The 22987-nt window shown below is 39.4% G+C and overlaps 1 protein-coding gene across 2 annotated transcripts in view; it reads left to right on the plus strand.

Annotated features, from left to right (window-relative positions):
• Positions 1-22987, plus strand: part of TBXAS1 (thromboxane A synthase 1) — a 231123-nt gene that overhangs the window by 55475 nt on the left and 152661 nt on the right. Inside the window, exons 2-4 of one of the 2 annotated variants that reach the window (XM_027842282.1) lie at positions 562-655; positions 3185-3237; positions 13307-13403. In XM_027842282.1, the coding sequence (XP_027698083.1) occupies positions 562-655; positions 3185-3237; positions 13307-13403 (244 nt within the window). The remainder of the gene's footprint in view (positions 1-561; positions 656-3184; positions 3238-13306; positions 13404-22987) is intronic. The other variant, XM_027842283.1, reaches the window with a different exon arrangement.

The raw sequence follows: 22987 nt of genomic DNA on the forward strand, positions 1-22987 counted from the left end.
AGAGAGAGAGAGAGAGAGAGAGAGAGAGAGAGAGAGAGAGAGAGAGAAGAAAAGCACATCAATGAATCCTTAAAAAATAAACAGAAGAGAGCAGAAGGAAGTTCAGATGGAGATACAGATAAGCAGAAGAGTGTTGAAACCACTATGATAAATTTGAATTATATAAAAAATGTACATAATTGGCAAAAAACCCAACTGTACAAAAAAGGAGTTCACTGTTTCATATATAAACCTCTTTTAAAATTTTTCTTTGTTTATTGAAATGCTCATGTTTATTTGCATTTACCAAGTTCACAATAAAAAAGGCAATTAAAAAAATTAAATCCCTTACAGCTCTAAATTCAATTCAACAAACACTTATGATCCTGTGAATATTTTCCTTATTCCCTTAATAATTAGGCAGCATCATAATACAACAGCCCCTTTGTCTTTAGCTCCCAAGACTTCAGAAATTTTGCTCTCTGCAAAATCAGCACTCTTCCCCTTTACCCTGAGATACAGTTGTCTAGATGCAAATATTGATTTCTTGCCTTTGTTGTTTGTTTGATTGTCATTGCTCAGGTATTCCACTTCTGCATTTTCCAGCCTTGAAAAGGTGGGCATTAGACATCCCAAGCCCCTCCCTTTTATTGGCAACATGACCTTCTTCCAACAGGTAAGGGAGATTGCCTTCCACACTTCTGCTGGATCAGTACTTGGCAGGGGGGAGAGCAACATGATGGATATGACTCCGTGTGGAATTTATACATGCCACCCTTGTATCAGAGGCTCTAATGGAACTCTCTAGAGCTTTCACATATGCTCCTCGAAGCAAGGGTGAAGAAACAATTGCCAAAAAATAAAAACAAATCAGAGAAAACAAAATGGCTCTTGCATACCAATGAATGAAGAGATGAATAATGCAAACATCTGGCAGTTCTATTCCCTATACTCAAATTAGAGAGAAATGTTTTGGGGGAAAAGTTATTGCAGCACTTTGTTGATAACATTAAGTAAACTCTGGCTCCTCCTCTTGGCCACATTGTCCATCCCTTCTTCTCCTCCTCCTTCCCCTCCCTTATGTATGCAGATCTTTCCAAATTCTTTCAGGGTGTAGCATTCTAGGTACCTATTTTTATTTGCATGTAGGTTTTCTCTGATACATGGCATACCTTCTGTGAGAGGCAGCATATTATTGTTGAGAGAACATTGGCCTAGAGTCAGGCCTTGGAAAGAGCACTAGATTTAGAATCAGAAGCATGAGGTTTGTCACTTACTAGTGATCTTCAGCAGGTAACTTGTTAGAGCCTCATTCTTCTCGTTTTTGAATTGAGGGTTAAAATAAATAAATAAAAACAAGCCTTCAGGTTGATAGGGCATTTTATTTACATTTTCTCGCTTAATAATAGTTGGATTGGAATAACAATATCTACACAGTTATAGGTCATAGGAAAGAGGGCTTTGGATTTGGTGGTTAAATGGTCCTTTGTGATCTGCTAAGACAGGAAAGAAGGGGAAAGAGAAAAGTGAAGAAGGAGGCAGAAAGGAAGCTGAAACTACAATCCTATTGTCATTCTAATTAATCAATAAACAATTATTAAGCACCTAGGATATGCCAGGCACTGTGCTAAGTGCTAAGGATAGAAAAACAGACAAATAAATTATTATCAATGAGATAATAAATATTAAATCTTTGTCAACCTTAAGGTGTTTTGTAAAAGACTAGCTATTATCTCCATTTCAGAAATGAGGAAACTGAGGAGCTGACAGTCTAAGGTCTCTAGCAGGCATCAGAGCTGAGACCCAAATTCATGTCTTCCAGCACCAAGACCTGACTGAGTCCAGGGCTGCTCCCACTTATCTCACAAGGGTTCTCCTAAACCCTTGGCAAATGCTGTCATATGAAAAAAGAAGTTCTGATCCACAGTATTGGACTTCAAGTCCTCCTCAAATTAACTTGTGTTATACTTATTTATGGGGCAGCTAGGTGGCAGAGTGGATAGAGTGCTGGCCCTGAAGTCAAGAAGACCTGAGTTCAAATTTGGCCTCAGACACTAGCTATGTGACTCATGGCAAGTCACTTAAACCCTCTTTGCCTCAGTTTCCCCATCTGTAAAATGAGTTGCAGAAGGCAATGGCATGTCTTCCAATACCAAGACCCAACTGCTTCCACTTATAAGGATTTTCCTAAACCTTAAAGTGCCAAACAAAACCCCAAATGGGATCATGAAGAGTCTAACACAACCAATTGACTAAACAACAAATACTTATTTATTTATTTGTTTTATCTTTCTCCTGCCATTCTTCCAACTGCTACTCTCCCCACCCCCCCACTCCCGCCCCAAAGTAGAATGTGAGGCCTTTGAGGGCAGGAACCGTTTCATTTTATTCCCAGAGTTAGCAAATTATTTGCAAATAGTAGGTGCTTAATAAATGTTTATTAAACTGAACTAATTTTAATTACTCTACCTTTTTTCTTGATTTTTTTTTTTTTTTGCTAATGTAAGGTACCACCCCTTTTTTCTTCTTCAAAAAGTCTTTTGGGACACCCTGTTTAAATAGTTTGTTTGCTGAAAGAGGAGGTTCTGTATCCAGTGCTCTGGACAGTCTGTGTGTCTCCACAACACTTTATATGGAATGTTTCTTCACAAGCTGAGTTCTTCCTCTTTCCTGACACAGACTATCAGGACAGCTAATTAGAGAATTATCTCCTTCCAGCAGCCAACTGTTCACATAGAGAAGGTGCAGTACCTGAAACTAAGCAAAAGAACACTATAAATAAGATTTGAGGAAAGTTAGATAAATGATTATACAGTTTTTAAGCAAGTATTTTAGCAGAGTACTTAAGAACATACTCATTATAGGTAATAGAATATAAGCTCCTTGAGGGCAGGGGCTAGCATATAGCAGGTGCTTAATAAATGCTTGTTGCTTGCTTGATTCAAATATTTGTCTCATTCATCAAAATCAGTGCAACAGGAGCCCTACTTGGCAACACTATTAAGTTCTTTTTACTCATGAAAACAGAATTTCACTTCTTTAAAAATATTCTATAATAAACTTTTCATTATTTCAGGCTGGCTTCCTTCTTCACCTCTCTCTATCTCCCCCCTCCCTCACTATAGACTTTGAATTATTGCTATTTTACTCTCTTTTGTTATTGTAATTATAATGACATATTTCTGGGGCTTTGTGCTTTTTGCAGGGTTTTTGGGAAAGTCATATGGAGCTGATAAAGACATATGGACCACTGTGTGGGTAAGACAGAAACATCATCCTTTTACTATTTCATCTTGTGTAGTTAATAGCCCAGAAATAAGGAAGGAATTCCAAGAATCAGTACTTTGGATTTTTAAATATCTACAGAATATTCACTAAGTGTTTGAGCTGTAAAAGTCACTCAGAGAGGAAATGGACCATCAAAATCACCATCATTATCCCCCTCCCCTCTTTAAATGGGGGCCAACTCTTAATCTTAAGAAAGGCTAGAGAGGGTCAGACCCATATTTTATCTCATATCTAAAGGTATAACAAAGAACAGGTGCTATTATTAACCCCATTTTTACAATGGGAAAAATTGAAGCTAAAGGGATCGAAGTGACTCATAGCTAACCTTGGGAACCAAGGACAGGTACATCAAAATACCACTAATGGCAGAGTCAACTGAAAAAGAAAAATAATTGTATTAGAATGGCTTCAGGAAACACATCCTAAAATATGGAAGATGGGTCAAGGTGAGAAGAGAATTAACTTCCAGGAGGTCAGAGTCTGGAGATGTGGAGGGAATCTATGACAGGAAGCAGACCAAAAACTTGAAGGAAGGTGCATGGGAGGGCAGTTACAGAAGTTGAGGTTAGATTGTGGGGCAGATAAGAAGCGCATTCCAAGTTCATGGACAGTAGATATAAGAGGATGTAGCCTGTGAAAATGAATATGTCAATATACCCATTAATTTATCTGGAACATGAATAAATGCCTGAGGCATTCAACAAATATTTTCTTGAATTGAATCAAACTGTCTATCCTGGCTTCCCCAAAGAGAGGATGCATAATTCCTTGTTTAAAAACACTGAGGAGGCCTTATGGAATTCCAGGTGTGGAAGTGTTTGGAAATCTGACAGGAAAAAAAATATTTAGCATCCTGGTAGTTTTTTCTTGCTCTGACTAAGTTTCTAAGTGCATTTTCTGGTTTTCTTTTTCACTTCTTCTCTTCTTTCTTTCTCATCTTCTTTCCTATCCAGTCAGACCCCATGCAGCCTCCTGGTCACTAAATTAAGAGACCTCTTCTCAGTCCTCTTTCTCCTTGACCATATGCACCAGCTGACACAAGTGACCATTCTAATTCTTCCTAAAACATCCTATTCTTACCCATTTATCAAAGTAGCTGCAACAGGGTTTCTGCCTGGAAACACATTTTATTCTAGTTATTATTTATTCTAGTTATTCACAGCTAATTGGCATCCATGATAGCACGCTTTCCAATTTCATATTGTTTCTTCTTCTCTAACATTTCTTCTACCGTTTTCATTCCCCCTCCCACACTCAAAATGTTAGAATTCCCCAAGATGATAAGCCCTTGGCCCACTTCTACTTTGATAGCTTCAACTGGGTGGATAACTCCCAAATCAATATCTCTAGCCCAGGCCCTTGTTTGAAACTGTAGTCTCACTTCCTGTTGCATGCATATGTCTGCCTGTATGGTCCATTGGTACTTCAAACTCAACATGGCTAAAAACAAACTTACCATCTCTCCCAAACCAGTTCATCTTCCTGATTTTCTTGTTATTGTTAATGATAGCATCATTCTTTTGGTCACCCACGATCAAACCTAAAGTAGGATTCTGTGATGATTTTTTGGGTGACCAACTTCCCCCTTTCTATTGTACCCTATATTCAATTATCACCAAATCCTTAATAAGCCTTGCATCCATAACTCTCTACCGTCTACAGAGCCACCACCCAACTTCAAACCTTTATGATGTTGCATCTAGACTACTGTGGTAACCATCTAACTAGTCTCTTTGCCTCAATCTAGGCTTCACCTTACAATCAGGCTCGGTGACATCACTGACTTTGGAGCCTAGCTCCGAAAGGGTCTCTTGTTCTGTTTTCTGATTCAAGTTGATTTGAATTTTGTCTTTGGCTGCACTTTATGATTTAATGATAAATACAACCCTATCTGACTTTGGACTTTGCTTCTGTTCCACCTATCAGCATCTTTATTCTCCCGCCACCTCCACACCAGAGTCCCTCTCTCAAAGACAAAGGGAATTCCAATCAGCAATACCCATTCCTGGCCATTAAAAAAATGAAGGCCCCTTACAACCTATCGGATAAAGTCCAAATTTCTTAGTCTGGTGTTCAAGGCCCATCACAAACTGACTTGAACATTTCTAGCCTTGACACTACTCCCCATTCAAACCCTATCCTCCAGCCAACATAGACCACTTATTATTCCTTGTTCATGCTGTCGAACCCCACGAACCCCAATTTGAAACAGTCTGTTCTAAGAAAGAGACAAACAAAATTAGGGTGTGTGTGTCCACTCTTTGATTTCTCTCAGGCTGGCTTGATGTGCATTGCGTGGGAGTTCAGTCCAAAACTGAGTCCCCCTAAGGGGGCCATTTCAGAACTGGCTCAATTTGGGGGATGGGGGTACAGGATTATATGCCCTTCAAAGAGTAGGTGTTCCCAAGGGATGCCAATCAACTCTTGATTGGTCAACACACTGGGAGGTGGATTATATTAAAATAAGGGTCACTTAATCCTAGTCAAAGAGACATCAATTTCCCTATCACCTGTCTTGACAATATGGAGGAATCAACATTCTCCCAGACCTGTCTGGGCAACAGAATGAGCAGGAATAGATTCATTTAGATTAGATCTTAATGTCCTTCTGAAGAAGAACTGAACTTTGAAAGAAAAGAGGATGGATAAGCTCTGAGTCTCCAAGATAATGATTACTAAGAAAAATAATTTTTTGCAATGCCTTGTACCATTCTACATCCATGACTTTTCTCAGGCCATGTCCCTTTTCTAGCATAAGCTCTGCCTCCCCCTGGTCCTTATTTACAAAGATTCTTTTCTTTTGAGGCTCAGCTCAAATATCACCTCTTCCATGGAGCCCTCCCCAATTACCCCCCCAATCCAAAAGTGACCTTGCCTGTCTCTGAATATTTTACTTTGTTTATATGACACTTTTCATATTTGGTATTAGAGTTATTTATCAATCAATAAACATTTATTAAGTACCTATCATGTGTCAGATCCTGCCCTAAGCATTGGGGTACATGATTTTACCTCTTTTCTAGACTGAAAGCTCTAGGAGGGCAGGGATAATGGCCTTATATATTTTTCATATAGGATCATAGGAAATATAGAGCTGGAAAGGAGCTTAGAGGAAAGTGTCAGAAGTAAAATTTGAACTCAGGTCTTCTTCTTCTTCTTCTTCTTCTTTTTAGGCAATTGGGGTTAAGTGACTTGCCCAGAGTCACACAGCTAGTGTCAAGTGTCTTATCTGAGACCAGATTTGAACTCAAGTCTTCCTGACTCCAGGACCAGTGCTCTATCCACTGTGCCACCTAGCTGCCCCTATGAACTCAGGTCTTCATGACTTCAGCACTCTACTTATTCCAATATGCTTCCTCTTTCCCACATGACATTCACATGCGAGGTGCTCAATAACTTCTTATTTAATCTATATTTTTTTTTTTTGCTTTTTGGTGAGGTAATCGGGGTTAAGTGACTTGCCCACGGTCACACAGCTAGTAAGTGTCAAGTGTCCGAGACCAGATTTTAACTCTTAATCTAAATTTAAATCATCTTCATGCCATGAAGACCACCCACGAGGGAGAAGGTAAGCAAAAACTTTCTGCCTCATAATGTCACACACAGTGGTTTTGGCATGTATCAATGTTGCAAAGATCCAGCAGGCCATCTGTATGTTGAAAATCATTGTTTCAAAAAGGGGTTGGCACAAAACTATTTGTCTTGTTCGTGGTGGAATAAGACTGAATATAAAAAAAAAATTTGGTTATGAAGATAAGTTAGAATGCACATACAATTGAACCCCAAATGGCCTAATTGGCAGTTGTGAATAGACAGTTTTAATTTTATTTGTTTTTTTTCCCTTTCTTTCCTTTCTCTTGATGAAAAAATAAAAATAAAAAAAATGATGGCCTCTTAAGCCTATAGGATAAAGTCCAAACTTCTTAGTCTGGTGTTCAAGGCCCATCACAAACTGACTTGAACATTTCTAGCCTTGACACTATTCCCCATTCAAACCCTATCCTCCAGCCAACATAGACCACTTATTATTCCTTGTTCATGCTGTCGAACCCCACGAACCCCAATTTGAAACAGAGTCTGTTCTAAGAAAGAGACAAACGAAATTAAGAAGTCCTTTTCTTTATCATTGGGTTCCTGTTTCCCCAGAATAAACAATGTTTTCAATCTCTGACCTGAGAGGGGTCATTCAAGAAAAAGGCTTTATTTTGGAGGCCCCCTCCATGCCCAGCTGGAGGCAGTTAAGTGACTCAGCGGATAAAGTGCCAGTCCTGGAGTCAGGAAGCCTTATTTTCCTGAGTTCAAATCTGGCCTCAGATACTTACTCGCAGAGTGACCCCATGCAAATTAATTAAACATGATTTGCCTCAGTTTCCTCTTCTGTAAAATGAGCTGGAGGACATGGCAAACCTCTTCAATATCTTTGCCAAGAAAACCCCAAATGGGATCACAAAGAGTCAGACGTGACTGAAAAATGGCTGAACAATCATGCCCAACTTATATCGCTGTTTTCCCTGAAGAGCAGTATTAACTGTGAATTTGGCCGTGTCTTCCTGGGAAAGAGAAAAGTTCTCCCAGACCCTGGCTTCTGGGAACCATTTCCCTCAAGTGGCTTCTACGTGGATTCTCAGAACAGCCCAGAGCCCGTCCCGCTTCTTACTTTTTCTAACGTCACTTGAATAATCCAAACGGCACCTCAGTATCTGAGGTTGTATGTGAAAGTGTTGGTTTCCTTGACAACAAGATGTCAAGTTAACTTTTCAGTTTTAATTAAGTCAATGCGTTTTATCCCTTTCATGGAGAAAAACAAACAAACAAACAAACAAAAAACCGAAACAACCCAAACTCAATTCACTTGAAGCCATCTAGAACAACTATAGGTGAGGTTCTGCAGATCCAAACATTGCCCTCTACCCACCCCTCCTCACGTGCCCAGTCCCTCCTCCTCTTCTTCCACAGCCAGGCATTTAATTGACAGAATCATCTGATGACCGCTCTAGAGCTGGGGAGACCACAGAAGCCATCTATTCCAACTCCCCTCCTTTTTCCAGATGTGGAAACTGAGGCTTGAGAAGCCTAAGTAACTTGTCTAAGATCGCACAAGTAAAGAATGAAGTCAGGATTTGAACCCAAGTCCTTTGCTTACAGTGCTTCTTCTTCTTATGAAGAGAAGTCCCAAGGCTAACATAGACTTGGAAATATTGGTTCTTTTTCTTTGTCCTGTGGTCCAAATTACTCTTGGATTTGGTAGCTCTGCCCTATTTCTATGAAAGTCAACAGGATTACACCAGTGTTCAATTTGGGGAAGGGACTTTATTAGGAGTAAGACACACTTTTTTCCAGCAAAAGAATTTCCCCTGTCTTTGCTTTGCACTCCTTCTTGACCACTTTTTTTTTTTTGTCTAGGCAACAGGGTTAAGTGACTTGCCCAGGGTTACACAGCTAGTAAGTCTCTGAGGCGGAATTTGAACTCAGGTCTTCCTGATTCGAGGCCCAGAGCTCTATCCACTACACCTCCTAGCTGCCCCTAACTTTGGTTATCTTAGCTGAAATAAATGGATTGTTTGGAGCCTGACTGTTACTACAGTGACAGCTACCTAATTAGTGCTATGTAAGCCTAGCCTATGTCTGGTGATATTATGCCCCACTAAAAATAGGGTTCTATGTAAGGTATTCTCCTAATGTTAGAGCAGGGACGGACCTTAAAAATGAATCATACAGCCCATCTACTTTGTTTTACACACCAGAAAATGTAAGCCCACTATGGTCACTCAGTGAGTTGAGTGGCATGGTCAGGACTTAAATTCAGGTCTCCTGACATTCAATCAAAGTGTAGTACGCTATGATAATGATTATGATAGCTAACATTTATATAACATCTACTATGTGCCAGGCACTGCGCTAAAGCTCTTTACAATGATTATTTTATCTGATCTTCACAACACCCTTGAAGGTTTTTAATTTTTATCCCCATTTTACAAATGAGGAAACTGAGGCAAACAGAAGTTAAGTGACTTGCCCAGGGTCACACAGCCAGTAAGGGTCTAAGGTTGCATTTGAATTCAGGTCTTTCTGACTCCAGGCTCAGTGCTCTCTCCATTGTGCCACCTAGCACTGAGGCACAAAACATCCCAAACAGAGATCACATTCTCACCTCTTCGCACCTCAGTACCTAGGGACCATAAGCTCAAATTTAAAATGGTTGCTATAAAACACCCATCTCCCCAAATCAAGACTGGGGGCTCTTTCTGGCTCTGGGAGTCCTTTCCTCTTGTCACAGAGTCCCCACTAAGTTCACTTCTGGGTGAGGCATAGCTGATAGACAAGTCACACTCCCTTGCTTGCATCACACAGTATCTTGGTGGCTGGGCTGGGTCAAGCCTGTCTCCCCATACTTGACTAATGCTGCTACTAGAAGAATCTGCTACCAGCTGCAGTTGCCAGACCTCTGCTAGCTCTTTGGACTGTTTGGAAATCACAAGATTGTAGTTTGGTCTACTCATTCTTTTATATTTGTGCATCTAAGATCAAGAAAGAAGAAATACAATGGACATAGAAGAAAGAGGTGTCATGCCTTCATGGAGACATGGCACCCAAGTGGGGGGTTTTGCCACCTAGCTGTCATAGGAGTTCTTACCTCACTTGTCATGCCTTTTGTATGCCCACTTATATCCAGCTCAGGGATCAATTAAAAGGCTTTTTGTCACCACACGATAAGCTGCCAAAACATATGATAGGAGGCTATCGTTACAAACTCTGAAGCATATAGGGAGCACTCCATCGCGCATTTCCAGAAGCAGGCTCGCCAAGCCTCCATGTGGATTGGCAGGCAGAGCTTGTGGGGAAGGCTCTAAGGACATGGCCCTCCCTCCTTGACCAGTCCCTCCATTACGGGAATTCAAAGTAATTTCAAGAGGGAAAACGTTCTCCCAATTCACTGAATGAGGAAAGACATTATGTAGGAATTGGTACCTGAGCTAAGCTTGCAAGGAAGCTTGGGATGTTACAGAGTGGAGGGAAAGAAGGAGTTCTCTCCAATCTCCCTGTTTCTATGATGATGAATTCATTGGAATCTAATATCCATCTCTATCCTGGAAGCTCCCGCTATGCTTTATGGCCCATGAAAAGAATAATTTCCTGTTTCCCAAGGGAAACGGTAAAGACATTGTTGAAGGGGTGACCTTTTGGTAAAGTTTTACTTAGGCACCTCCAATGAAAATTTACATCCTAGGCTGCCATGTAGTCAACAGGAGCTGATTATATCCAACATCAAAATCACCAACATCAAAATGATAACTGGCCCTTTGCTAAGTTCCTAATATGAAGTGTTTTTTGTTAAGTTTAGTGCAGAGTCACAAACACGATTCTACAAAATCTAATTTAAGGCAACATAAGTGTGTTTTTCATTCCATGTCTGAGTTCTAGACTCCCCTGACACTAACTAGGACTTTTCCCACTTCAATAATCAAGTCACAAATACACATTTCAAAAGCCCTTCATGGCAAGTCCCACAAAAGTGGATTTGATAGAAGGCTCTTTAATCCTGGCCCAAGGGCCCCTGCTGCTACTTCAAGAGGAGGCAGAATCGGTTCAGTTCCATTGAAACAATGTCCTGTGTCATTCCCTATGACCTGACCCAAAAGCACATGAGGAGCCTGACCTTGGTTTTAAACTCTGAATCTGACTCTGACTGTTCCTGATTCTGACTTTGGCCCTCACTTCCCACGACCCAGTGCTATTTCCTGGCCTGTTCTTAAACTTCCTGACCAATAGTCACCAGTGTTCCACAGATAACATGACCTGTTTCCTCTTTACTTGTCATGTTCCTTCCCAGCACCATCTCCTACAGTTTGTTGTCCTTGCTCCTGTGACGTCATGGTGCCTGTGGTGGAACAGGCCTCCCTCAAGGGCAGAGCAGTGAACTTAGCTGACATAATCAATCAGATATGCAGCTCTGGCTGAATCTGGAACATAGCTTCATCATTGCTCAGCTCCCCATTTTTGGTGTAATGTGTGTCTGTGTTCTAAAATAACACAATAAGAAAAGTATGGACCACACAGACAAGCCAAAGAACACACACACACACACACACACACACACACACACACACTCACACACACCATTGGTGGGGTTGATCCCCTTCACCAGCAGATTGGTAAAGCGATAAACTAAGAGATGGGTGATAAATACACCAAAAATCCCAGATCCCCACAAGTGCCCCACCGTGCTGCTAGCACAAGTACTACCCCCATACACTCTGCTCACCACCATGTATCAGCTGATTTGAGAGGATGCCAGCAATTGGGACCAGACCAGTGATTTCATGAACATAGATTGGCAAATTCACTTTGGAGTAGGGGAGTATTTAAGAGGGTCATTTAGCTGAATTGGAGACCAGGTCAGCTCTCTACAGTTGGAAACTTGGAATTACCCCATATCATGGTTTTGCCTCCAAAAGAGGTGTGACCAACTAAAGGGAAGGTGGGAACATGGGTTAGAAACAGAGTAGGTCAAAAGTCTCGTGTTGATTAGTAGGAGGATTAACTTGTGCTTCCAGCCTGGAAGAGTTGGGGAGATCCACAATGCCAAAAACACCACCAACATCAATAAAAAAGACTCCTCCACTCACAAAAAAAAAATTAATTTAACAAAACCTTTGTGATATTCCTTCCCATTTCTCCACCCAGACCCTGACTTAACAAAGCAAACTTACTTTCTCAGACATGACTCATTATACAGTGACAGAGATTATTGGAATTTAGATCTCTTACATTTCACCCATTCTTTAGCTTAGAAGCTGAAGCCCTACCTTGATGCTGAGAATGGAAGACTGATTTAAGTGAGACAACGAGGCTGTGACTGTAACAGTGTGCGTGTGCTGCTGCTTGTACTTGCCAACACACACACACACACACACACACACACACACATACACATCTCTAGGCTCAAAGTATCCATATAGCATGTGGACGCTAACATTTAGGGACAGCCGAATTATGATTTGAATGCTGCCTGATCCCCTACCTCCTCCACTAGCTGCCATCTAACTAATAATTTAGTAACCTGACATTTTTGCACCAGCAACTTTGCCTTATAAGCTGTTCTTCATGTTTATGATTCTTGCTGTGAAAAAAATTACTTCCCTAACATCTGTTCTGAATTTGTTTTTTCTTTAATTTTATTTATCTACTCACTGTTGAATTCAATTTGAGCCAAGAACAATAACTTGAATTGGAATCTTCAGTGTCATTCAGGTTTTTATACGCTCCAATAAATCTCTTAATTACTCTTTTTATTGTTATGAGACACATACATACATACATATACATATATATTCATATACATACACGGATTGGTTTATAGTATACCTCTACCTGTTTCCCTGGGGTGGGTAGAGAATCAGTTTTATTAACTAAGTAAATTAAAAGCTAGATATATTTAATGGCACTTGGGGGCTGTCTTCATTGGGTTTTCCCATAAACCCTAGAGTTTTCCTCTTGCTAGCCAACTCCTCTGTCTAATCAAGGTATTATTTTGTAGACAGTCTCACTGTTAAGCAGCATGTTTAGACACTTCGTAGCCTCATGAATTGATTACTATAAAGGACCTTAGAGGTCATTAGGCTGATCCCCTCATTTTGTGGTTGAGGAGACTTAGGTCCAGAGAAATGCAGTGACTCCCTCAAGGTCACTCAGGTAATAAATGATAGAGCTAGGATTTGAACCCAGAGCCTCTGACCCTAAATCCAAGATTCATTCCACTGTACCAACGACAATATTCCTGACCTTAATCTCATCAATGGAACATACCCAATAAATTTTTTTCTGGTTAAGGAAAACATATATATATATATGTGTGTGTGTGTGTGTGTGTGTGTGTGTGTTAGCCTGGTTGATGCACTCAAGATGAGTGGAATATGTACTTGGTGACCATTGGGTACCAGCCCCTTTCCTTTTTCTCCTCTACCCCTAAAGGTGGTCATGACTCCCAGCCTGAGATCTATTGATCTAAAGCTATCATCATCTGATTTCTTTCTCCCAGGTACTATCTTGGCCGTCGGATGTACATTGTGGTGCATGAGCCACAAATGATCAAAGAGATTTTGGTGAAGAACTTCAGCAACTTCACCAACAGAATGGTATGTGGTTTGTATTCAATACATGGTGTGATCTGGAGAAGCATTTTAAAAAAAAAACTTCAAGTCTGAGCCTAATTTGGTTCCAATTCAATTAAAATATGAGCTCTTGAATGAGTTCAGATATGAAAAGGACAAGTACAAAAACACAAAGACAGAAAAGTCATGCAAATCTATAAGAATTGTGTTTACAAAGTCTAACGCCCAGGACGAACTGAAATGAGTTTGGAAATGTTTAAACGACTAAAAAATGCTAGTGATGACTCAAATAGCATTTTTTTTAAAGCTACAGAATGATAGATTCAGAGCTGGAAGGGGAATCAAAGCAACTGAAGCCCAGAAAGGTTAGGTAATTTGCCCAAGGTCATACATGACCCACACAACCTAATTCCCCCATCTTCAAATCCAACACTTTATTCCATCAGTTCTGTTTTGGAACAAGAAGAATGAGGAGTTATGGACTGAGTGCTCAGGAAATACAGTATAATACAACCTTTACTATTTACATCATAGGGTTGTTGTGAACCTCAAATGAGGTAATATATGTAAAGTGCTTTTCAAACATTAAAGCACTTACACAAACATCTCCTATCATTGCAACCATCACCAGCACCAGCATCAGCATCCTCTTCATTATATAGAAAAGAATGTGGTCATCATTGGTACAAACATGGATTCACTAAGAGCAAAATCATGCCCAACTTTTTTGATGGGTGACAAGGGAAATGTCATAGATATAGTGGTGTATCTATATTTCAGCAAAATACTTGATAAAAATTCCCATGACTTCTTTGTATGCAACAGAGTAAAACATGAAAAGGATAATAACGTCGTTAAATGCATTTTTAGGTAGTCGAACATTCATTTCCAAGCAGCGTTGACTTGTCGATGTGACGTTGGTGAGATCTTTTGCAGTGTCATCGTGCTCTCTTTGGCTCTCTCCTGTTCAACATTTTTATCAATGACTTAGATGAGGACACAGAAAGCATGCTCGTTACATTTGCCGATGACCCAAGGCTGGGAGGCAGAACTAATGTGATAGACAACAAAATCAAGATTCAAAATGATCTCAACAGTCTGAAATGCTGGGCTGGAGCCAGACCCATGAAATTTGACTGTGAAAAATGTACACCCTTATATTCAGTTTAACAAACCAATCACAGAACTACCAGATAGGAAAACTAATAGCAGTTTGGAAAAAATCTGGGGGTTTCGTTTGACCATAAACTTAATTTGAACTAAGAGTGTGTTATATGTTTTGTATTGACTTCTCTGTGTACATATTATATCACTACAGTACAGTAGAATGAATGTAAAGCCCTTGAGGTCAGGAACTACTGTGTTTTTGTCTTTGTATCTCCCTTACTTAAAACAATACCTTACATAAAGATGATTTATCAATGTATATTGAATTGAATTGATACCAGATTTGATACCTGAACACTCTAAAGGGGCCACACAAAATACAGAATCCCATTGGTTGATAGACCTTGCTCTGTGGGCCCAAAAATGATGCATTAGCTAGAAATGGTAGCAGGGGAGTCTCCAGTTGGGCAAAGCATGGGGCATCTCCACTGACTAAGTGGTCAGAAGATGGTCAGAAGATGGTCACCTGCTCATGTTGGCCAACAGAGAGTGGTCCAGAGGTACAAAAATAAGTTGGAGGATTTTCCATGTAATTGAGTTACCTCTGCCATGCAGGGATTGGTCACCAAAACAAGTAAAAATAGGGATAGAGATTCTCCAGCTAGCTTCTTATGATTGAGTAAACGAACTTACAGTCTGCAGCTCACAGTTCTGGGGCCTAAAGTACAGAACTTAGAAACTGATAGAAACATCGAATATAGATAAAAACTGATAGAATATAGAAAACTGATTAATACTGACTGGAATAGAGTGGGTGTCCAAATGAATCATTTCTCACAGTTTCTTATGGAATGGTAATCACCCAAGAGGAAGGTGAGAAAATGTCTAGCTTTGTGACAAGCAATGGTTCTTTACCTGGGGTCCACCGACCTGTGAATAAATTTCAAGGGGCCGATGATCTTGAATGAGAAAAAAAAATTCATCTTGATTTTCATGAACATCCAACTGAAACTTAGCATTTCCTTAAATTATGATTTAAAAAAATATTCTTAGAAGGGGCCCATCTATGACACAAAAAGAGTTAAGAACCCCTAGTGTAGAGATCACAGAGAGAATTCCTCAGCTAGCAGTCATTAAAGGTTCAGTGACAAGATAGCATTCAATCTACACTAGGTTGACCTAAGTGTTTCGGGGAACTCTAGATAGGAAACTATTATTGTGGCCGCGGCAGCTGAATACTCAGTGGGACCAACCCCCGGCTCCTCATAACTGATCAGGTTGATCAGGGAAGGCTAGATAAAGAGAAAGAGTAGTGGGAGACCATGAAAACAGCCAGTATCCTGGTGATCCACTCAAGATTAAACAACCCAAGCAACACTGAGCAAGACAGTGGTGAGGCAGATTTCAAACAGGTTTCAAACGGCTATTCTGTTTCTCTCCTGTCCAGAAACTAAGTTCAGGAGTCAAGGAAGCTTGAAGACTTGGACCATTCTGAATTGTAAACATTGTGACCACCAAGAGCTCTATCTTGGGGTGGGTCTTAACTATGAATGTAATGAAGCTTTGATAGTTTTTTTTTTAAAGTAGGAGCACTTAATACCTAAGGAAACATAAGCTACTGGGTAGTATTAATGTTACATCTTGAAGAAACCTTAGAAAGTCTCATTCAGTGGTTCCAAACTCAAATAGAATTTGTTGTTGTTGTTGTTGAGTCATGACCTACTCTCTGTGACCCCATTTGGGGTTTTCTTGGCAGAGATATTGAAGTGGTTTGCCATTTCCTTCTCCAGTTCATTTTATAGATGAAGAAACTGAGGCAAACAGGGTTAAGTGACTTGCCCAGGGTCACACAGCTAAAGCCAAATTTGAACTCAGATCTTCCTGTCTCTCTGCCCAGTCCTCTATCCACTGTACCACCTAGCTGCCCAAATAGAAATCGGGGCTACTAAATCATTATAAGGATCCCCACCAGTTGCATATTGACTGTGTTTTTATTTTTATTTTTGTTAAATATTTTCCAATTACATCTCAATCTGGTACTAGTTCACTTGGGGGTGTTGTGGGCCACATACAGCCTGCATATCCGATCTAGTCCATTCTTCTTAAATTTAAGGAAAGTGAAGCCAAGAGAGATTTAGTAGTAGTAGCAATCAGTAATAGGAGAGGAATAGGAGTAGTGGTGATGGTGGTAGTAGTAATAATTACCATTTTTCATTGTTCAGTCATTTTTTTCAGTCATATCTGACTCTTTGGCAAAGTTACTGGAGTGATTTGCTATTTCCTTCTCCAGCTCATTTTATAGAGGAGGAAACTGAGGCAAACAGGGTTAAGTGACTTGCCCAGGGTCACACAACTAGTAAGTGTCTGAGGCTGGATTTGAATTCAGGTCTTCCTGACTCTAGGCCCAGTGCTCTATCCACTACACCACCTAGGGGCCTCACAACTACCATTTATATAACGCTTTAAGGTTTACAAAGTGCTTTGCATATACTATCTTACTTGGTCCTGACAATAACCCTGTATGTTATCAAGGTGCTTTTATTATCCCCATTTTATAGCTGAGGAAACTGAAGCTGAGCGAGGGTAAGGGACTTGCTCAGGGTCACACAGCTAGTGTGTTTGAGGCAAGATTTGAACTCAGGTCTTCCAAGATCAGGACTCACTGAACTGCCTAAAAATAAACTTTCCCAGGTCACAATGTTTACAATTCAGAATGTTCCAAGTCTTCAAGCTAATTTCCTGTCTGTGATAAAGGTTTCTCCAAACCCATAGTAACTGGTTTAAAAAATAGCCATCAGTGTGGAATTTTTTTAATGTTTCCAAAATCAAAGTAAATTCTGTCTCTTGTCCATTTGCTTATTTGTTGACTCATAGAACTCCTGCACTTGAGTAAGCCATGATTTTCCTTTACGTAAACCACGTCGCCATTTCCCCAACAGGTAATGTTTGTTTAAGTGTTCAGTGATCCTACACATTATTGCAAATGCATTCACTCAGCATGCATTTACTGAGCACCTACTTTGTTTAAAGAGTCTACATCTCTTGTTATATTTAGAAAAATCCAACTGCATTAGTCAGATAAATCTTTTGATTTTTTTTTTAATCTGACCTGTGATTTCATCAGTATGGGAAGCTCCTACCAATGCAAACTGGCACTATCCTCTGCAATTTGTAGTCTTAGAGAGCTGCCTGGGGCACTAAGAAGTTAATTGACTTTGCCCAGGGTCACACAACCAGTTGTCAGAGACAGGACTTCAACCCAGATGTTCCTAAGTCCAAGGCCAGCTCTTTATCCATTCCACCTGGCTGCCTTTTCCAATAAATCATGCTGTAAAATAATTAAAAGCCACTCTTTCTATTTGTTGGCAGAGCCAAGTATCTCCTTCTGCAAGGTCCATTAGTGTAGTAACTAAACTTATGAATGTGACTGATACACCATAGGACTGCCTCTTCAACATGGTTCTTGAGCATCAGACTTTGCCTCAAGCAACTCATGGATCCATTTTCTTAACCCCGGGCACCACAACTGGACATCTTTCCCTTTTGAGGATGATGTCAAGAAGGGGGACTACCAGGTTCAGCCCCAAGTCATCCCTTTGGTCCTAACTATGGGATAGATCGTAGACCTGAACTAACATGATGGTTCTTGCTAACCCTACTCACAAATCCATTTGTCTCTGGCTTGGTTTGGCTTAATTCCCAAGGTCTGTATTGGTCTGTTTTCTGAAAGCTCCCCCTGGACCTCTCCTCAATATCTTCATTACTTCCTGTCAGTGTTCCCTGGTGATGGAATCACAAGTTATATTTGACCTCACATCAATCTACTTAGCATTTATAGAGTCTCTGTTACCATGGTACTTAGGCATTGGGTTATTTTTATTCAGACATCATTTCTTCCTGTTATCTTTCACTATAGGGAACTTAGTAGGAGAGGCAATATGTCCTTCTTTACCACTGAAGAATCCATGTAGAGGTTTCAAGTACTACATTGGGCCCAAATCAGATTACAATATAATTGGGAAACATTTAACAAGATAAATAAATATACAATAGAACAGGGATGATGTTAATATATGGTATTCTAAGTAAAAGGTCACTTAAAGGGATCCTTACATATACTCTAGCGGTCCCATTTCTATTTGAGTTTAACACCCCTGATCTACTCCAACCCCCTCATTTTGTGGACAAGGAAATTGAGGGCCAGAGGGATAAAGTGAGTTTTCCTAAGGTCACAGAGGTACCAAATGGGAGAGCCAGGGCATAAACATGGCTTCTCAGTCCAAATTCAGTGGTCTTTCCATTTGAAAATGATACCCAGTGTTGGGTAGGTGATGGGAATGATGCTAACTGCTATTAGCATTAGCTATTAGAAACTGGGCTGATGCCAAGGTTAGGTGAGTCTTTTTTTGTTGGGGGAGGAGAAAACGTTCCCCACCAATCAGTTGAATTGCTGGGTATGGAAGGGGACGATGACATGCATTATGCATTACGCTATGAAATACGACACATGTAAATAACAAGATGATATAGTAATGAAAATAAATAACAATAAGAGTACAGTATTTGCATGGCACTTTAGAGTTTATAATGGAAAGTGCTTTCACATCCATTATCTTGGTCAGTCCTCAACAACATCTTACTATTGCTGTTTAGTCATTTTCAGTCGTGTCCAACTTTTCATGACCCCACTTGGGGTTTTCTTGGCAAAGATACAGGAGTGGTTTGCCATTTCCTTCTCCAGCTCATTTTATAGATGAGGAAACTGAGGCAAAGCATGTTAGGTGACTTGCCCAAGGTCACACAGCTAGTATGTGTCTGAGGCCAGATTTGAACTGAGGAAGATGAGTCTTCCTGATTCCAAGCCCAGCACTGTATGCACTGTGTCACCTAGCTGCCCCTATTTCCCAGTAGTGAACCTTTGTAAACTCCTTTGTAAACCCACATCCCATTACATTCCTATTCTTCAACAAGGACACCTAATGACATCCTTAAATGTTTATATTCCGACCCATTTCTCTTATATCTAGAGAGCTAATCAAATACAATGATTTCTTCATCTATCAGATAAAGCAGTGTGATCTGCTAGTGTTTTTCCATTTCAAAGTGAAGGTGACAATTCAGTGGTCTGGCTGTCACACCACAGTTGGAAGGAAGATATTTACTACAGTTAGATTTATGGTTCACAGCCTTAGATGAAGAAAACTATATATTTTACAGCTAAAGACTGAACCTTAGCTAAAGTCCACAACAGGATAAAACAACCAGCACATTTATAAGTTGTGCTTCTCTCTATATTATTATTCCCAAGGCTATTAATTTGTCCAAAAGCTTCTGCTTTGAGTAAGTGGAAATATGTTTGCATTTCACAAGTATCTGACATGACTATAAATTACAGTATATGGCTTATGGAGGTGCTCACATTACTTTACGGTGATACTTCAGTTATAAGACTTAGCTTTTACCTCAGGGCTATAAATTCATCAAATCTGTTCATGGATTCATAGCTCTAATCAAAACAGAAAGCCTTGCTTTTAAGTCTATAATTAGCCTTGAGGTTGGAAATGTAAACAGAAACAAGATTTGTGAATTTTCTAATTATTCTTCCCTTCTTTGGACATTAGTATATATCTGCCTTACAGTTAGGCCTCATTCAACTGTCTCTTCTCTATCCAAATATGATTTCTTTCCTAAGTAATTTATGTTTTCCATTTTATTGAACACTGAGCTATTGAGTACCATTGTTTCTGATTCTCTCTTGTTTAGTCTATTTCATTGAGCTATTTTTTAACCAATACCAGATGGTTATGGTGATTGCTGTTTTATAATATAGTTTGAGGTCTGAAATTGTTATTATTCCCACTTCATCTCAACCTCTTTTCCTCATTCCCCTTGATACTCTAGACATTTTATTTTTCCAAATGAATTTTACTGTTTCATTGGGTTCCATAAAATATTCTTTTGATAATTTGATTAGTATAGCATTAAAATTACAGCCCTGTTACTGTTGTCATTTTTATTACATTGGCATGGCCCAGCCATGGACATTCAATATTCTTCTAGCTATTTAAGTTGCTCTTTATTTCTTTAATGAACATTTTGTAGTTGAATCTATACAAGTATTTTGTGTGCTTTTGTAGGTTGAACCCCAGATATTTTATGTATTTTGTAGTTATTTGGAATGGGACTCCCTTCTGTTTGATGTTCAAAGCCCTTTATGACCTACTCCAACCCTTTCCAGTCTTCTTATGAACTTTATGCCCTCCCACATACTCTTACCTTCAGTGACACTGACCTCATTGCTGTTCCTCAAACAAGATACTGGGCATTTTCACTGGCTGTCCTACATGCTTGGAATGCTCTCTATCCTCATCTCCACTTCCTGGCCTCCTTAGCTTTCTTCAAATCCCAGCTAAAATCCCACTTTCTAATAATAACAATAACAATAATAATAGCTAACATTTATATAATGTTTACTATGTGTGAGGCACTGTACTATGCACTTTACAATTATTATATCATTTAATCCTCACAACAACCTTGTAAGGTAGGTGCTATTATTATCCCTATTTCACAGTTGAGGAAACTGAGGCAAATAGAGTTTAAGTGACTTGCCCAACTACTAAGTGTCTGTGGCTAGATTTGAGATTAGGTCTTCCTGATTCCTGGCCCAGTGCTCTATCTACTACACTACCTATCTGCCTCCAGGAAACCTTCCCCAATCCCTCTTAATTCTAATGCCTTCCTTTTGTTGATTATTTTCTATTTACTCTTGTTTGTACACAGCTGTTTGCTTGTTGTCTACCTCATTAGATTTTGAGCTCTTTGAGAGCAGAGGCTATCTTTTCCCTTTTTTTGTATCCCCAGTGCTTAGCATACTGCTTGTCATATAGTAGGTGCTTAACAAATGCTTACTGGTTGACTGACTGACTGACTGACTTGAAATAATAGTGTGAAGAGAGGGAATTCTTATTTTACTCCTATATTTATTGGGCAAAGTTATAGTGTATCTCAACTGCATGTGATGCTTGCTTTTGGTTTCAGATAGATACTTTTTTATGATATTACAAAAGGCACTTCTATGCCAAAACTTTTTAGGGTTTTTAGTATCAATAAGTCTTGTACTTTTTCAAAGGCTTTTCCCACATCCATTGAGATAATCATGTGGTTGTGGATATTTTTGTTTTTAATGTGATTATTTTGACTATTTTCCTAATGACGAAACCTCCTTGCATCATAAATCCAACTTTGATCCCTCTTTGTCCATACAGATTTGTATTAGGAGAATTTCACTACACAGGCTAGGTAACTATGCCTCAGAGGAGACTACTCATGACTCTTCCGTTCTCTGCCTGCTAGGGATGCTTCACAACGTGCTTATACAATGACATGGCTCTTTCTACGTGAGATTTCTCCCATGCCTCTTTCAACACTGGGAAAAGGCCTTGAAACATCTCTCTGGATAGTCAGATTTTCATACATCTGGATTGTGGCCAGATCCATTCAATCTAGACAAATGAGGTTATACCAGTCCTTTTAAAAAAAGTCTTTTCAAGGGTTCTGCACAATATCAGTTTGAAATATGAGTTTTTTAAAGGCACTAATTCCCTCATGAGCCCTAAAATGTTTCCAGGAGTGGTGCTAAGTGTTATTGATTTTGAATACTCAAATTTTCCTCTGACACTACCTTCTAGAACATCACAAAAGTATTTTTTAAGCTTTGTTGAAAAAGACTTTATAAAGCAGTAACACTGTGCAATGATCAGCTATGATTAACTTAATTCTTCTCAGCAATACAATGATCCAAGACAATTCCAAAAGACTCATGCTGGAAAATGCTATCCACATCCAGAGAAAGAACTGATAGAGTCTGACTGCAGATTGAAGCATATTATTTTCACTTTTTGGGGGTTTTTTGGTGGCTTTTTTCCTTTTGTTCTGTTTCTTTTTTTACAACAAGACTAATGTGGAAATATGTTTCCATGATTGCACATGTATAACCTATATCAGATCGCTGGCCATCTTAGGGAAAGGGGAGGGAAGACAGGGAGGGAGAAAAATTTGGAACTCAAAATCTTATAAAAATGAATGTTGAAAGCTATCTTTACATGTAATTGGAAAAAATAAAATACTACTTACCAAAAAAAGAAAAGAAAATGACTTTATATATATTTTCTAGTCTTACTAGAGGCTTGATTCAGCAGAAAACTCCAGCTTTTAACTTTGTAAAGCAAACAAGTACTGTGTTGTCCTTACATAATATAGCTTCTCCTCAAAGAAGAAAGATTCATTGTGCAGTAGGTAGAAGGGCAGAGGAAATAGTACACAGACTTTTATTATTAAAGAAGAAAATAAAAGAAGTGAATGAGCGGCAAAAGCACTTCTCTGTCTTTTTAAGTGTCACCAGGGACTTTTCTATATTTTTTCTTTTATTATAATTTTATTTAGCTGTATTTTCTTTTTATATCACCTTCATTTCTATATATATCTGTCCCTTTCTACCC

Source organism: Vombatus ursinus, unplaced genomic scaffold (assembly GCF_900497805.2).
Source record: "Vombatus ursinus unplaced genomic scaffold, bare-nosed wombat genome assembly UNPS02014870.1, whole genome shotgun sequence".
In the NCBI taxonomy this organism is placed as follows: Eukaryota; Metazoa; Chordata; class Mammalia; order Diprotodontia; family Vombatidae; genus Vombatus; species Vombatus ursinus.